Source organism: Ornithorhynchus anatinus, chromosome 15 (assembly GCF_004115215.2).
Source record: "Ornithorhynchus anatinus isolate Pmale09 chromosome 15, mOrnAna1.pri.v4, whole genome shotgun sequence".
Taxonomy (NCBI): Eukaryota; Metazoa; Chordata; class Mammalia; order Monotremata; family Ornithorhynchidae; genus Ornithorhynchus; species Ornithorhynchus anatinus.
Genome location: NC_041742.1, coordinates 3638700 through 3655787, shown reverse-complemented (window position 1 = coordinate 3655787; position 17088 = coordinate 3638700). Strand labels below are relative to the sequence as shown.

At 44.3% G+C, this 17088-nt stretch overlaps 1 protein-coding gene across 2 annotated transcripts in view; it reads left to right on the top strand.

Moving 5' to 3' along the window:
- The first annotated feature begins 13512 nt into the window (after window positions 1-13512).
- SMURF2 (SMAD specific E3 ubiquitin protein ligase 2) overlaps window positions 13513-17088 on the top strand; it is a 65630-nt gene continuing 62054 nt past the window's right edge. For both annotated transcript variants that reach the window (XR_005660837.1, XM_007668078.3), the window contains exon 1: window positions 13513-13812. Coding sequence is in view for 1 of the 2 variants with exons in the window: in XM_007668078.3 (XP_007666268.1) it covers window positions 13761-13812 (52 nt within the window). In the remaining variant the exon portion in view is untranslated. The remainder of the gene's footprint in view (window positions 13813-17088) is intronic.

Sequence of the window (17088 nt, the reverse complement as noted above, 5' to 3'; positions counted from 1 at the left end):
TTTTTTTGGCTCTCCTCTTAGAACACGACATTGGTAATGAATCTTAATGACCTTGAGGTGGGAGCCTTCTCTCTCTTGTCAAGAGAAAAAATGAGTTACAAAAGTAGTTACAAAAATGAATCCATGGTTGACTTTGGCAGAAGGAAGGCTTGCCCAGCTGCGGTTGTTACCATACTCTCCCAGAAGAGGCCCTGGGCCATTATGTTACACAGCAAAATGTTACATGTTGGGATAAAATAAAGTTTCAATTATTCAGAGACTCTCCAAACAGTCTGGTTATCCAAACCCAGGCTAGGTTGTATAATCCAAAGGAAGCTTGGCTACCAAGCAAAATCACTGCCATATCTTTCCTAGCCAAGCTCAGTTCTGTTTGGTCCATAGAAACATTTAACTATTTGAATGCATCTCTGTCCCACTTAGTTCTTAAGCTTATTGTGGGCAGAAAATGTGTCCACCAACTCTTTTGAATTACACTCTCTCAGCACTTAGTACAGTGCTCTGCACACAGTAGTTGCTCAATAATACCATTGATTGATTGATCCACAGAAGTGGCTTCCTTCAGGAGACGCAAACTGGGCTTTGCTGTCTGGTAGGCTACAAGGCTGGGAGAGATTCTAATGCCAAGAGTGAAATTAGGTTATCCAAGAGCTATGAGTATAACCCTCTCATGGAGCATTTAATAAGTATAATTGAAATGATAAATAAGAATACTTTAAACCAGAGCTGTCTCCTGAAGAAATCTGGTCATTTCCAAAATAAGCTTTACAAAGAAACCTGTGAATAACAGAATCAGGGACCAGTAGTCAATCACATTAGATGGAGGCTCCCTAAGGCTGGATGGCACTTTTTTATTTCTGAGTCTCTCCTTAAGTGTCAGGGAGAGCACGCTGCATCCAGCAGGTGCTTAACCAATAGTGATAGTGAGGATGGAAAAAATGGCTCTTCTTCATAAATATTTTTTTGTCTGTCTCTCCCATTAGGCTGTAAGTTTCTTGAGGGCAGAGTTCATGCTTTCTGCCTCTATTGTACCCACCCAAGCATTTAATATAATGTTATGCATAGGGCAGGGACTCCTTAGATATGATTGATTGATTGATAAAAGACGTAAGACTGGCTTGCCCAGAGAGAGATGAGCCTGAACACAGAGATCAGACAGAGTGCAGACAGGAAGGCCGGGAAGGGGCTGGTGTTTCAGGAGTTTGGCAGCTTCAGGGACATCCAGTCTCTCTGCTGGGGAGAGGGTGACAGTGAAAAGAGAAAGAGGTTAGAGTGTGCAACTACTTGCTATTGGGGCAGAGCCACTCCTTGTACTTCCCCTTCCCAAGCTTGAGCCCAAATGGCAACCATTCTGGAATCACCTACTCTACCCTGGCTCAGGGTCCCAGGTGGTTTAAATCTCCCCTACTCATCCCATCCCAACCTGGGGCTGTAAACTGCAAATTTTCCTGAATTTTCCAAATCCCTATGCTTTTGGGGAGAACAGTGGGCAGGGTCATGCCAGGGCAGGGAGTTGGGCTGCTTGCATTGGATAGGATAGGGCCTTTCTAAATTGGCAGCATCAGGCTCCTGCCAAGAATGTTCCTTCATTCACAAACAATGTTATAGCCAAAACAAGTGGTGAAAAACCTGTTTCAGCCTGAGTGTATTTTGTCATTCAAATTATTAACCTGGGAGATCAGAGCTGATGTGAGATGTGGGAACCATGAAATCTTCTCACTTCACTGCTCCCCCACTCTACCTGTAGGATTAAAAACTGTTGTTGAGCTTTGACTTTCAAACTCTCACCACACAAAAAACCCAACTTGATTTCCTTTTTCTTCAAATGGATAAATCATTTTATTAACCAATCAGTTGTATTTGTTGAGTGCTTACTGTGTGCAGAGCACTGTACTAAGAGCTTGGAAGAATACAGTACTATAGAGTTGAAAGATATGTTCTCCGCCCAGAGTGAGTTTACAGTTTAGAGAAGGAGACAGGCATTAAAATAAATTATTTATGGATATGGACAGAAGTGCTGGGGGCAGACGGGGTGAATAAGGGGTGCAAATTCAAGTGCAAGGGCGACACAGAATGGACTGGGAGAAGAGGGAATGAGGGCTTAGGGCAAGCCTCTTGGAGGTGATGTGCTTTTAATAAGGTTTTGAAGATGGGGAGAGCGATCATCTGTTGGCTATGAAGCAGGAGAGCATTCCAGGCCAGAGGAAGGATGCAGGTGAGAGGTCAGTGGCAAGATAGAGATGAGATATTTAGACTTAAAATGGGTCTTTCCATCATTCAAGCATTAAGAAAGACTGCTTTCCCAGGATTTATCTAGGACTGCTAACCAGTTGCTCAGTAGTATTTATTGAGCACCTGTGTGCAGAACACTGTACCGGGCACTTGGGAGAATCCCACAGAAGACGGCAAAATCCCTGTCATTATAATACCCTCATGTTTTGACAAATGGGCTATTCCACCACCTTAAATTTGTACATGAGGAAACTAGGCACTAGAAAACTTCCTGCATCGCACAGCAAGTTCATTTTAGAGCTGGGTTAAGGATTTCAGATCCTGGACTTCTATTGTATTACCTGCACTGGCAGCACTGCTGCTCTCCCCCATTTCTCCCTTGCCCATAAGAAGTCCCCCCATTTTACAGATGGGATGATGACAGTTAAGGAAATGGATTGTTCTAGGACTCAAAATGAGCCAGTTGGAGCCTCAGCCAACTTTTTCTCATAAGGCAAGAATGAACTTTTGGAATTTTCCTAGATGACTAATCAGCAGAGTATTCACTCAGTCACATGGAGATTGTGCATTTTTCTATCCAGTCACAGCAGCGGTCATTTCCCCTCAGTATACATCCTGTTTCTGGAGAGTGGGAGTATCCTTAGCTGCTCCCAGCTTTTTGCTCCCCCACCCCTGTGCAGAAGGTTCAGGGCATAGATATGCCTCTTCTTTGGTCTATAGAGCTCTTGCTCTTCAGCCGGACTCTGTACCTGTGAGGTATGGCGAAGTGAATTTTCTTCTAGACCAAGGGTAGCAAGTTTTGCGGTTCCCTCCCTCCCCTTCTCTCTTCCCACCATTCCAGACTGTCTGTGGTCCTGGAGTTCTCCCACGCCTCAACCGCACATCTAACCCCAAATATACCACACAGAGAAGGACAGAGGAGTTAGAGTAGATCTACTGTACTCTCCCAAGTGTTTAGTACAGTGCTTTGTACATAGAAGAAGCTATGTGATTGCTTAATTGAATAGGGGCTGCAGGGAAATATAAGCACCTTGTGGGCAGGGAATGTGACTGTATATTATTGTACTGTATTCTCCCAAGTGCTAAGTACAGTGCTCTTCACATATTAAGCACTTAATAAATACAGTTGGCTGACAGATATCAATACCAACCTTGCTAAAGTTTTTTCTCCTCCCTGCTACTCTTTTCCCAAACCCCAAATTGCCCCCATTCCATTTTCATGTTTTGCTGGCCTAGAGGATGCAAAAAGGTATGCCACTTCTCATGTAGCAGAGAGGTGTTCCTTGCCTCTGTAGTATTTGTATCAAATTGATCATTTAACTACTGTATTGCTTATTTCCCTTGTGTGACTGGAAGACAGTTTAAGGTGGCCAAAACTCATGACGCTTTGGTTTTTAAAGCTCATCTGGCCTAGACTTTTCTCAGTTATCATTAAAACCAACGATCCCTGACCCAAAATTAGTAGCTTGGGATCTTAGATTGTGAGCACAATTGATGATATGTTACCATATGATTTTTCCTATCGGTGTTGCCCTTTTAAGCTTGGAAGAAGATTTGTACAAGAAGTAGGTGTCCTTCGTACACTACTAATATCATAAGGATGAGTGGGGTTTCATTAGCTTTCATCTGAAAAACACTTTGAGGTCTTGGATGGAGAGTCTTGTCCCTTTCTTTTTAACGGTATTTAACTGCTCACTGTGTGTTCTAAGAGGTGAGGTAGATAGACGTTTAACAGATTGGACACAGACTCTGTCCCACATGGGGCTCACAGTCTATGAAGGGAGGGAGTAGATTTAATTCCCATTTTACAGTTGAGGGAAATGAGGCACAGAGAAGTTGCGACTTGCCCAAGGTCACACAGCAAGCAGAGCAGGGATTAGAACCCAGGTCTTCTGACTTCCAGGCCCAAGCTCTTTTCCATTAGGCCATGCTGCTTCATTTGCATTGGTGATATGTCAATCTGACTGTTGCCGCATAGGATTGCTTCACTGTAGCTAAAATCCTACAGAAAAAGAGGCAGTGTCTGCAGAAAGTCATGTTAAGGCATTTATCTAGAAGGTCACTGGCAAGGTTTCAGGTTTTCCAATGTTCCTGGTTGATGTTATTCTGCCAGAAGAATTTATCTCTATTTTAAAATAATCTAGGAGGTTGAGAAATCATGCCACTTTCTGTCAGCTTGCATAAATGAATGAATCGATGAGTGGTATTTACTGAGCATTTACTGGGTGCAGAGCACTGTACTAAGCACTTGGAAGAGTTGATAAACAGTTTTCCTGGCCACAGTGAGCTTATTTATAATAGATATCTTGGTAAGAGGGGTTCAGAAGAAGAATGACCACAAAATTGACCAAAAATGGACGGAGTAAGGACTGGACGATCACAAGATTTTTCCAGCTGGTTCTTTGGAACCGGGCCCCAACTTGTGAGAAACCCTGTGCTTGTGTTATGAGTTTTAGGCCCTTGGAGAGAGCTGCAGAGAGGCAGCCTCTCTTCCAGTCTCTGAACGGTTAAGCCTTAGTAAAGCTGCCCCCCTCACCCTCTCCTAGTGCCACAAGGAGAAAGAAACAAGGGCACTTAAAGAGGTTTTGTGCAGACGAGTTGATGTCATTCTAGGCATTAGAGATACAGCATGGCCTAGTGGAAAAGCATGGGTGTGGAAGCCAGGAGACCTGGGTTCTCATCCTGACTCTGGTACTTGCTTGTTGTGCGATCTTGAGCAGAGCACTTAACCTCTCTGGGCCTCAGTTTCTTCAACTGTAAAACCAGAACGAGGTACTTGCTCTCCTCTCCATGTTCAAAGGGCTAGTTAAAAGAGAAATCACACCGTTTTCGCTGCTTAGAACACTGCCCGGCACATAGCAAGCGCTTAACAAATACCATCATCATCATCGTTATCATTATTTTTCTTTTTGGTTTTCTCATTCAACCATCCAAATGGCTCACATTACAGGCATGAATTAGATGTCCCCACAGCCCAACGTGGAAGCTTAGAATGATCCAATCACCTTGTCAAACTGGGTAGCGGATATTGAACCCTCTCAGGGTAACCTACCTGGTAGCCACTGTGGTCTTCACTACCCATGCTAATCAGCTATCTTAAAAAAAAAGCATAAAACAGACAGGAATTGAAAATTTTCAACTAGAAACTAGCACCAGTTGGTTAAACATATTGTTTTAAAAGTTGCCATAGTGAAATCTTCAGTTTCTTTCTAAAAAAAAAATCTGTTCGGGTAAAACTTTACTGTCATTCGGGAAATACAAGAATTAAAAAATCATGTGTTTGGATTTAAAAGTAGTATTATCTCTAAGGAGCAAGTAATGTTTCTGTACAATTTCCTTTGCAAACTGTACAGATTTGGTGAAGTAAATGATCAGTATATGGTGGCAGTGACTTGTTTTCTTGGGAAGATAGTTTTCCTCATTAATTCTTCTTATCTGTGTTGGCTCTTGAGGCTTTCCGAACTTTACTCACTCTAGACACTCTACATTTTCTCCCTCAGTTGTAGCCATTCCTGTGTTTTCTAACGATGACTGGATGGTTTCTGAGGCCGTCTCTTTTTCTCAGTTGTCTAAGGAGATGGCTGTGCAGTGATACAACCGCTCCCTCTCCCTGGGGCTTACCATGCTACCTCATCTTGAAAAGATGTGTTGCTTAATGATATCAACTAACAGCAAAACATTCACAGATAACTTTTCAAGCATTTAATTGTAATACCTTACTGCTGAAATCACCAGATTGGCTTTAAAAGTATGCAATATCTTCAAACTTGTGAAATTCAAAATCACAATGTGAACTGAACCATTTATATTCTTTGGAAAGTGAGCGTAGAGCATTCTTGTCCCTATGTGTACTTTAAAGTCTTCTATGAAAAGATCAATCTCACTGACCAAAGAATACCAGTAACAAAGTGACTTCCTGAACTCAGTGTATTTCTTATCAACAGTCTAATTTGGTATTTGTAAGCAGAGGTTTGGATTGTATCGCGGTAATTATCCATTTCAAAAAATTAGGTATAATAGGGTACTTTGATTAATAGAGATGCATTTGGGGGACTTGTAAAATGATTTAATATTAGAATATTAAGTAGATCTAAAAATGCTACATTCATTCATTCAATCGTATTTATTGAGCGCTTACTGTGTGCAGAGAACTGTACTCTGTACACTGAACATGAAAATGAAAGACCTCACCTACTGCTTTCCTGCATCTAAACATGGTAAGTGCTCTGGCTTCTGTTGTTTGCCTCCAATAAAAGGAAAAAAAAACCCAACTGTATCCAGTTGGGAATTTATATTTTTAAAATGCTGCCATCTTTTAGACGTATAATCATTAACATAACCAAAACTCAGATACATTTTGATATAAAGTGGTTGTCCACTAAAATAATGAAGAAAGAAAAACATTCCAGCTGGTAAGCATTTGTGGGTAAGACGCAGCTAATCTCATTTCAACTTTGCCTTTTAAAGTGTAAAGTATCTAAAACAAAGTGTTACAGTTCTTTCTAGGGTACTTTCCTTCCATAAATCAATCGGGATTTGTTTTTGGTGTTTAGTTTGTAAAATATTTAATGTTGAATATTAAATTTGCCCCAGAATGAGGGATCAGTTTGGCAGTTACTTAGTCTGGATGCAAACTATTTTCTCAAAAATCCAAAGTCAAATTATGTTTGTTGGTTTTTTAGGTACCAGAAAGCCAAAAACATACTTTTGTGGCTTCAAGCATTTTTTTTTCACCGCTGCTAACTAAATAATTATTTTCTTTGAAAATCCTTCATTTCACAAATTTGTTTTTCAACATTTTTGTGAAGCGTCCAGCTTTGAATTTTTAGAAGCAGCAACTTCGGCATTCTCTCTTGTATTTCCTAAGCATATTTTTTAAAAGGCACCCTCGAGGGGAAACTGTGGGGACTGATGTGTTGATAGAATGTTTTGAAACATTTTGACCAACAGAACTATTAAGTGAATGTTTTACTATTGTCTTCATTATTACAAATCTGCCACAAAAGACCATAGAAAAAGGTTAATTTTATTGATTCCTGAGGTCAAAAGGCCGTGGTACAATTTTTGCCAATGGAAATGCCTTAAGTAATATGTGAGGTAGGCCCATTCCATTGAGATCATATTAAAAGTCTTCAGGGACTAAAGACTTCCAATTTTTTTTGGACAGTTCTTTGACCTAGAAGAATGGCAAAGACAAAAATGATAGTGAAAAATGAAATCCTAAGGCTTGAGAAAAGCAGAGAGGTATATTCTCCAAAAACATTTTTTGGAAAATGCTTGTGAAAAACATTTTTACAATTTTGAAAGAAATAACATAGTGCTAAGGTAAAAGGAAAGTCAAATTCTAGTTTTTCCTTTTAATTCTGAAGGTTAACATACACTGATCCTCTATAAGATTGATGATTTTCATAAACCTCTGCCAATCCAATTCATGACCACAAAAGTCTTTTTGATAAAGAGAACTGTGACACCCTGGCGTCATGCCCTGCAGAAATGGGTTAGGTCAGGGCTCCTCAGCCAGTGTGTTTGCTTCTGTTGCACTTCCCAAGCTCTTAGTGTATTCTGCACTGAATACAGTAGGTGCTCAGTAAGTACCATTACTACTTCTACTACTGACACCTCAGTGTTCAGGAAGAGCTGCCTGATGGTGCTGCTACAATTTTAGAATAATAAAATGAATGTTCCCTCTGCCTAATGCTAGCAAATAGCCAACAGCTATGATAGAAACCTTGGGCATGTACTTGCTGAGAGGAAGAGAGATAGTCAACTAAGCAGAAGGAAAATGATGTACTGTACACTTGTTGGTTAGCGAACACTAGCAATCAGCAAACCTCTTGGCTAGCATTTCATTCCATATCAGAGAAACAAATTTACAACCTGTGTGGCCAAATGGAAAAAGTTGAAAAGCAATGAGTAATTCTGCTTTCCATTTCTAAAATATGATTTCTTAAATCAATTTTCTATCTTTCTTCATATTTTAATTATGGTATTAAAAAAAATTCCAGGACCCTCAAACAAAAACAAAGCAAAAATCCCCCAACACAGAAACAAAATTGGGATAGATCATTCAGTGGAATTTATTGAGCACTTACTAGTCATTCATTCACTCATTCAATCGTATTTATTGAGAGCTTACTGTGTGCAAAGTACTGTACGGAGTGATTGGGAGAGTACAATATAACAGAATAATTCCTGCCCACAACGAGCTCAGTCTAGAGGGGGAGACAGACATTAATATAAATTAATAAATATAAATAAATTATGGTTACCTACATCTGTGCTGTGGGAATGGGAGGGAGGATGAATGGAGGAGCAAGTCTAAGGGGTGCAGAAAGGAGTGGGAAAAGAGGAGAGGAGGGCTTTGTCAGGGAAGGCTTCTTGGAGGAGATGTGCCTTCACTAAGGCTCTCAAGCAGGGGAGAGCAATTATCTGTCTGATATGAGGAGGGAGGGCCTTCCAGGACAGGGGTAGGATGTTGTCGAGAGGTTGGTGGTGAGATAGACGAGATGGAGGTAGAGTGAGAAGGCAAGCATTAGAGCAAAGAAGTGTGCGGGCTGAGTAATAATAATAATAATGTTGGTATTTGTTAAGTGCTTACTATGTGCCAAGCACTGTTCTAAGTGCTGGGGTAGACACAGGGGAATCAGGTTGTCCCACGTGGGGTTCACAGTCTTAATCCTCATTTTACAGATGAGGTAACTGAGGCACCGAGAAGTTAAGTGACTTGCCCAAAGTCACACAGCTGACAAGTGGCTTATCCGGAATTCGAACCCATGACCTCTGACTCCAAAGCCCGTGCTCTTTCCACGTAGTAGTAGGAGAGTAGCGAGGTGAGGTAGGAGGGGGCAAGGTGACTGAGTGCTTTAAAGCCAATGGTGAGGAGTTTTTGTTAGATGCAGAGGTGGATGGGCAGCCCCTGGAGTTTCTTGAGGAGTGAAGAAACATGGTCCAAACGTTTTTGAAGGAAATTGACTCGGGCAGCAGGATGAAGTATGGACTGGAGTAAATATGATTGAACTGAATGGATGAATGAGTGAGGAGAGGGGGAGTGTGTGTGCTTGCATGTGCGTGTCCCCGTGTTGCGCCGTTCTCTTTCTCCATCTGTTCTTCTCTTTCTCTGCTTGTCTCCAGGGGCAGGGAGCCAAAGGTCCATTCATAGTAGGGAAGAGAAAGACAGTAACTAAAAGACAGACTCTGAGAAGTTGAAAGGCAGGAAAAAATGAGCAGGGTTTACAGTGAATTTCAAGTCCTTTCAAGCTTCATGTCATGTCTTAGCCCGGCTCCACCACATGGCTGCTGTGTGACCTTGGACAGGTCACTTCGCTTCTCTGGGCCTCAGTTACCGCATCTGTAAAATGGGGATTGAGTGTGAGCCCTGTATGGAATAGGACTGGACCAACCTAACATGTAACAACCCTAGCGCTTAGAACAGGGCTTGGCACATGGTAAGTGCTTAACAAGTAGCATAATTGTTATTTTAGCTTTTCCATATCTAAATAGGAATCTTTAGTAACTCATCTATCTATATCATGCTTTCTGGGTATCCTATTGCATGCCATATAATTGTCAGTCAATGCATGTTTTATTAAAGAACAAATAACATATTTGTGATTTAACTATTACATGTGAATCTTTCCTAAGCTCACCTTTGTGGCCCCTCCCTGTACTCCCTGCTCCTCTGGAACTTTACTTTTTAAAGTTATACAGACAGACCAAATTTTTAGACTATTTTTCCTTTATACAGTTTCATACAGTACTTTGGGTGTGTCTCCTGTTTATACGCATATGTTTCACTGTCCTAAAATCCCTCTGGTCTATTTTTTAGTCTCTTTAAATCTCTCTGAAGCCCCTGCTCCAAGGATTAATTGAGGCTTATTTAAAGATAGTATAGCTCAAAAATGTATTTCTTTAGATGAAAAACTTCCCTTTTCTAAGCAACATAGAGAGGTTGAGGGGAGAAACCAGAGGGTAAATCCTGGGTCTGAATTATCGCGTATTCTTTTATTAAATCCTGGGTCTGAATTACCATGTATTCTTTTGGAAACATTTCTGGAAGTGTTTCCCAGCCTGAACCTTCACAAAGCTTCCCTAAAATCCTTTTGCTGCTCTGGGGTGGGGTGCAGCATTTAAGTATTTGTTCTGTACAGTACCTTCAGCTGGAGAATGAAGTCACTCTACTAGGAAATTAATAGCCTTGAATGACGCATAGAATTGGGATTAAGGTAAATTTATTTTTATTTCATTTTCTCATTTCTGAGTGGAACAGTGCCCCAGGTGTAATAATAATATATAAAAGGTCTTTCATCCAAGGATCTAAATAAGCTCCTACAGATACTGTTTTAATTTATTAATCCTCTCAACACCTCTTTAGCCTACCTCGGTGATAAATTTCATCATCCTTATTTTACAGAGGGAGAAACTGAGGCACTGAGCAGTCAAATAACTCCCTCCAGTTCATAAAATGAGTCAGTGTGGGAGTAGGAAAATAGTATTTATATTAATGTCCACCTCCCCTTCTAGCCTGTAAGCTCTCTGTGGGCAGGGATCATGTCTAGTCCAGCGCTTAGAACAGTGCTTGGCACATAGTAAGTGCTTAACAAATGCCATCCTTATTATTATTATTATTATTGTTATGTCTATCAACTCTGTTGTACCATACTCTTCCAAGCTCTTAGTACATTGCTCTGCACAGAGTAAAAGCTCAACAAATAAAATTGAATGATATATTTTTGATAGCTTGGTATAATGGAAAGGACATAGGTCCGGAAGTCAGAGGACCTGGGCTCTAGGTCCAGCTCTCCTAAGGGCTTGCTGGGAGATTTTAGGCAAGTCAGTTAGCCGCTCTGCGCCTCAGTTTCCTCACTGGTGGATTTGGGTTACTAACCAATCAAAGCGCTTATGTGCAGAGCACTGTACGATGCGCTTGGGAGAGTACAAAACAACATAATTAGCAGGCTCGTTCCCTGCCCATAACGAGTTTACAGTCTTATGACTAATACTCACCTCTGCCTCCCCCGACCTCACAGGGATAGTAGGAGCACAAAATGCGTTAGTAATGATAGTATTTGTTAAGCGCTTACTATGTGCCAGGAACTGTGCTATGCGTTGGGTGGATACAATAATAATAATAGCATTTGTTAAGCACTTACTATGTGCCAAGAACTGTTCTAAACGCTGAGGGGGGGTAGGATACAAGGTAATCAGGTTTTCCCAAATGGGGCTCACAGTCTTAGTCCCCATTTTACAGATAAGGGAATTGAGGCCCAGAGAAGTGAAATGACTTGCCCAGGTTAGTCAGCTGATAAATTGCAGAGCTGGAATTAGAACCCATGACCTCTGATGCCCAGGCTCCAGCCACTAGGCTATGCCGCCTGCTAAGTAACTTTGGAAGGAACTTTGGAAAAATAAAAGCGCCATTCAAATCCAAAGGACTGTCCTAGCCCGAGGTGGTGCCTTTGAAGGGACGCCCCCACCAAACCAACCTTCCCACTCAGATAAAGGTTCTCCTGTCAAAGCACCTCTCAAGGGGACCGTTGTTCGGGGCCTTGTCTTACTGAGGCCGCATTGAGGTCCCCTCTCAACCAACCCTCCTTGCCCCGGGGGCCTCCTGCCAATCTCGGGACCATTCGCTCCTGCCATCCCCACCCCCCTTTAAAAATAATAATAATGATAATAATAATGGTATTTGTTAAGCGCTTGCTATGTGAAGCAGCGTGGTTTAGTGGAAAGGGCAAGGGCTTGGGAGTCAGAGGACGTGGGTTCTAATCCAGCCTCCCCCAAGCGTCTGCTGGGTGACCTCGGGCAAGTCACTTCACTTCTCCAGGCCTCATCCGTAAAATGGGGATTACAGACTTGTGAGCCTCTCGTGAGACAACCTGATTACCCCCTATATATCCCAGCGCTTTGAACAGTGCTTGGCACATAGTAAGCGCTTAACAAATACCATTATAATTATTATGTGCCCCATTTAGACTGCAAGCCCGTTGTTGGGCCGGGATCGTCTCTATCTGTTGCCGAACTGTACATTCCAAGCGCTTAGTACAGTGTTCTGCACACAGTAAGCGCTCAATAAATACGACTGAATGAATGAATCAAGCACTGTTCTATGCGCTGGGGTGGCTACAAGGTAAAAAGCGTTGATCATCTCTGTTGCCGAACTGTACATTCCAAGCGCTTAGTACAGTGTTCTGCACACAGTAAGCGCTCAATAAATACGACTGAATGAAAAATGAATCAAGCACTGTTCTAAGCGCTGGGGTGGACACAGGGTAATCAGGTTGATCGTCTCAGCTTGCCGAATTGTACATTCCAGGCGCTTATTACAGTGTTCTGCACACAGTAAGCGCTCAATAAAGACGATTGAATGAATTGAATGAAAGTAAGCGCACAATAAATACGATTGAGTGAAAGAATGTGCCAAGCACTATTCTATGCGCTGAGATGAATACAGGGTAATCAGGTTGATCGTCTCTATCTGTTGCCGAATTGAACACTCCAAGAGCTTAGTACAGTGCTTTGCACATAGTAAGCGCTCAATAAACACGATTGAATGAAAGTAATTGCTCCATAAATTAGATTAGACTGTAAGCCCGCCAAAGGGCAGGGACTGTCTCTATCTGTTACCGATTTGTACATCCCAAGCGCTTAGTACAGTGCTCTGCACAGAGTAAGCGCTCAATAAATACTATTGAATGAATGAATAAATATGATGGAGTGAATGAATGGGCCCAGCACCGTTCCATGCGTTGGGGTGGGTCATCAGGAGGTCCCACGTGGGGCTTAGAGTCTTCATGCCCATTTTGCAGAGGAGGGCACGAAGTTAAGCGGCTTGCCCCAAGTGGCCCAGCTGATAAGTGGCGGTGGTTGAATTAGAACCCACGACCTCTGCTCCCTCCCCTCAGCCACGCTGCTTCTCCCTTGGATTCCCTTCCAACGGAGCCGGCTGGGGCTCGGCTGGGGCTCGGCTGGGGCTCGGCTGGGGCTCGGCTGGGGCTCGGCTCGGCTCGGGCTCGGCTCGGGCTCGGCTCGGGCTCGGCTCGGGCTCGGCTCGGCTCGGCTCGGCTCGGGCGCGCTCTCCGGCCGGCGGAGGGGCGAGCTCACGTCGCGACAGTCTTTGTCCCGGGAGCGGCGGGGAGACGCGGGGCCCTAGCGCCCTCCGCCTCGCCCTCTCGCCCCGCCTTTCTGGCGGGCGCAAAGCCCCACCCTCTTGGCCCCTCCCGGCTCCACGCCGGCGGTTGGGCGGGGCCGTGACGTGCCGAGGCCCCTCCCTCCCTCCCTCCTTCCTCGCGGCGGCGGCGCGCGGAGGCCCTTCCCTCAGCCGAGCGGGCGTGCGGGGAGGGGCGGCGGGAGGAAGCGGCGGCGGCGGCGGCGGCGGCGGCCCGACGCCCCCTCTTCAGCCCCGGAGCAGGAGCGGGTGCGAAGGCCGAGCCCTCCGCGGCTCATGGCGGCGGAGCCCCGAACATCCGGGACCCTCCGGCGGCCCCGGTCGCTCTGCTGACTCCGCCGCCCCCGACCCGCCATCGTCCGGAGACATGTCCAACCCCGGGGGCAGGAGGAACGGGCCCGTCAAGCTGCGCCTGACAGGTGAGGACCCCCAGGGGACCCTCCCTGCCCTCCCCCCTCGGTCTGCGAGGCCCCGGGGCCGCACGAGGGGGAAAATAGCGCAACCACCACAATAAGGCCGACGCCCGTCGGGAGGGGCGCCTCGAATTCCTTTTCCCCCTAGGCCCCGGGGACCCCCCTCCTCCCTCTCTCAGGAGACGGTTAGATGCGATTTGGCCATATCCGTCCCTATTTGATTACCCTATTTATTTGGTTAACGAGGTGTCCGTCCCCTTGATTCTATGGTGATGAAAGTTGTCCCCCCGTCCTTCGTCGTCGTCGTCGTCCCCCCCCCCCCCGGTTAGACTGGAAGCCCGTCACTGGGCAGGGACGGTCTCTGTTGCCCACTTCAAGCGCTTAGTACAGTGCCCTGCACAGAGTAAGCGCTCCATAAATAGTAGTGAATGAATGGGCAGGGATGGTCCCTGTCTGTTGCCCAGTTGTCCATTCCAAGCGCTTGGTACAGTGCTCTGCACAGAGTAAGCGCTCCATAAATAATGAATGGGCAGGGATGGTCGCTGTCTGTTCCCAATTGTCCATTCCAAGCGCTTAGTACAGTGCTCTGCACAGAGTAAGCGCTCAATAAATAGTGCATGAATGGGCAGGGATGGTCTCTGTTGCCCAGTTGTCCATTCTAAGCGCTTAGTACAGTGCTCTGCACAGAGTTAGCGCTCAATAAATAGTGAATGAATGGGCAGGGATGGTCTCTATCTGTTGCCCAGTTGTCCATTCCAAGCGCTTAGTACAGTGCTCTGCACAGAGTAAGCGCTCCATAAATACTTAAGCAGCGTGGCTCAGTGGAAAGAGCCCGGGCCTGGGAGTCAGAGGTCGTGGGTTCGAATCCCGGCTCGGCCACTTGTCAGCTGGGGGACTGTGGGCAAGTCACTTCACTTCTCTGGGCCTCAGTGACCTCATCTGTAAAATGGGGATTAACTGTGTGGGAGACAACCTGATTACCCTGTATCCACCCCAGAGCTTAGAACAGTGCTGTGCACACAGTAAACGCTTAACAAATACCAACATTATTATTATTACTATTGAATGAACGGGATGGGCCCCTTCCACCAATTAACACTCAGAGTTTTAAGACGGAGAGTCCCGAGCAGGGAGGGGAGACTGTGTCTCTGTGCGATTCCTCGAGCTCTTTAGCTTGTGTGTATCCTAGACCCACATTTTATTCCCGGTTACAGTTGGAAGCAGCCCTTCCTTCAGTCGTATTTATTGAGCCTAGACTCTGTGCAGAGCACTGCACTAAGCGCTTGGAATGGACCCTGGGGCAACAGAGAGGGACCATCCCGGCCCAAGGACGGGCTCCCGGTCTAAACGGGGGAGACGGGGGAGACAGGACGGCAGAGCCAGACAGAACAAAACAAAAAAAGAGGACATCATCATCAAGATAAATAGAATCAAAGGGATGTAGACCTCATTAACGAAATAAATGGGGTAATAAATAATCTATACAAATGAGCACAGTGGGGAGGGGAAGGAGGAAGAGCAGAGGGTGGAGGGGGAGGAGGAGCAGAGGGAAAGGGGGGCTCAGTCTGGGAAGGCCTCCTGGAGGAGGTGAGCTTTGAGTAGGGTGGAGGGGAGGGAAAGGGGAAGAGCCGTCCTCTGTGAACTGAAAAGGTTTGTCGGCCGGAGGAGGTGGACGGAGGGGTGGGGGGCTTGAAGAGCTGCTGTAAACTGGACACCGGACACGCTTAGTCGACTGCCTTTCCGGTGTATTTGCGTCTTCCAAACACTCAGACTCAGTGTACACGCTGTTTTTTTGGTCGAGTGGATTGTAAGTCAGCTTCCTCAATGACATTTTTGGCCGGTAGTATAAATAGTCCCTTGTTGGAAGGAGAAGACGAATCCCATTTCCATAACCCTGACCGCCCCCCTCTGTAATTTTTTTTTTGCCCCCCCCCAAAGACTATGTTCCTCCAAGTTCTTAACAGAAGAGAGTGATTTTTTTTTAATGGGCTAATTGGCCTTCTGAAAAAATGAAGAGCATAGTTGCTAAATGAGGGCACTTAAAGTTTCACAACGATGATTTCAGAAGCATTCAAACATAATACTGCCTACAGAATTTCTGTGGCAGTATTGAAGTCCGTACAGGGAACTTTACTGAGCATTGCTAACCGTTGAATTCTTGAATGAATGGCTCTTCCGGAAAAATATGAACCGACTGCAATTCCATCGTTTTCCTTAAAACTACATTCAGAGTAGACCGTAGAGCCCACAGCACTAAATGATCGAAACTTGAAGTGTTTTGGGAGCGCAGACAGAAAGGTGGTTCTCCCTGCAGGATTTATTTCAATAAGAATAAACTATAATTAAATTTGCTTACAGTGGGTCTTGAGACTTATGTGGACTAATTTTGTAATTGAGCTCCTGTCACCATCAGAGTTAATGTGTTACGCTTCTAAGATAGAAGCTCAAATGAATTCAGTTGGATAAGTGTGGGGAAACATTTTATCCTTGAGATCTCGCTCCCTTCACTCTTGCTCTTTATTTCTTCGATAGTTTTTACTTTTTCTAGAAAGGGAATCAGCAACACACTGTTTGTTTTTTCTTGGAAAATGGAATTCTCACAGAGGATGTTTTTCCATCTGACTTTCTGTACTTTTCCCCTTCACTTTGCAGGCGCGAGCCTAAACAGGAGTCCACTGCGTTCATTTGTTCCTACTGTTTATTTCTCCTCTGAAGTTGTAATTCTGGATCTAAAATGACATAATGTAAAATGGAGGATTATTATTGCAGATGAGGAATAAGTGAACAGTAATGAACCTGTCTTTGAGACATGTTGGTGTAGAGAAAATGAAGGACGAGATCCCAAGTCAGTTTCTGCAGTCACAATGAGTTCCAGGGTTTTCCTGGATACCAGTAGGTTTTTATAGCTATGCCTGCATATCTCTTTACCCTAATCTATGATTGTGAGCTGCTTTGGCCAGAAATGTACTAGATACAATATAATGAACTATGCTTAGGGTCATTCGTTTAGGAGGAAAGATGACTCTTCTGAAGAGTTCTCCACACAGTATTGAATATTATGAACCCAACTGAATGTGTGTGCAGATTTTTCTTGGTGAAATCTCAAGGATCTTTCATGACTTTGAGTCTCTTTTTCTTCTGATTGGGAAAAAAAAAAAGGCTTTGGGGAATTTTGATTGACTAAAACTCTGGGGAATTAGACTTCTGTTCCAAAATGCTTTTCTTTTGAAATTTGACAGTTTTGAAAGCTTCTTTTCCTTTGATTTGATGACGATAGGAGCC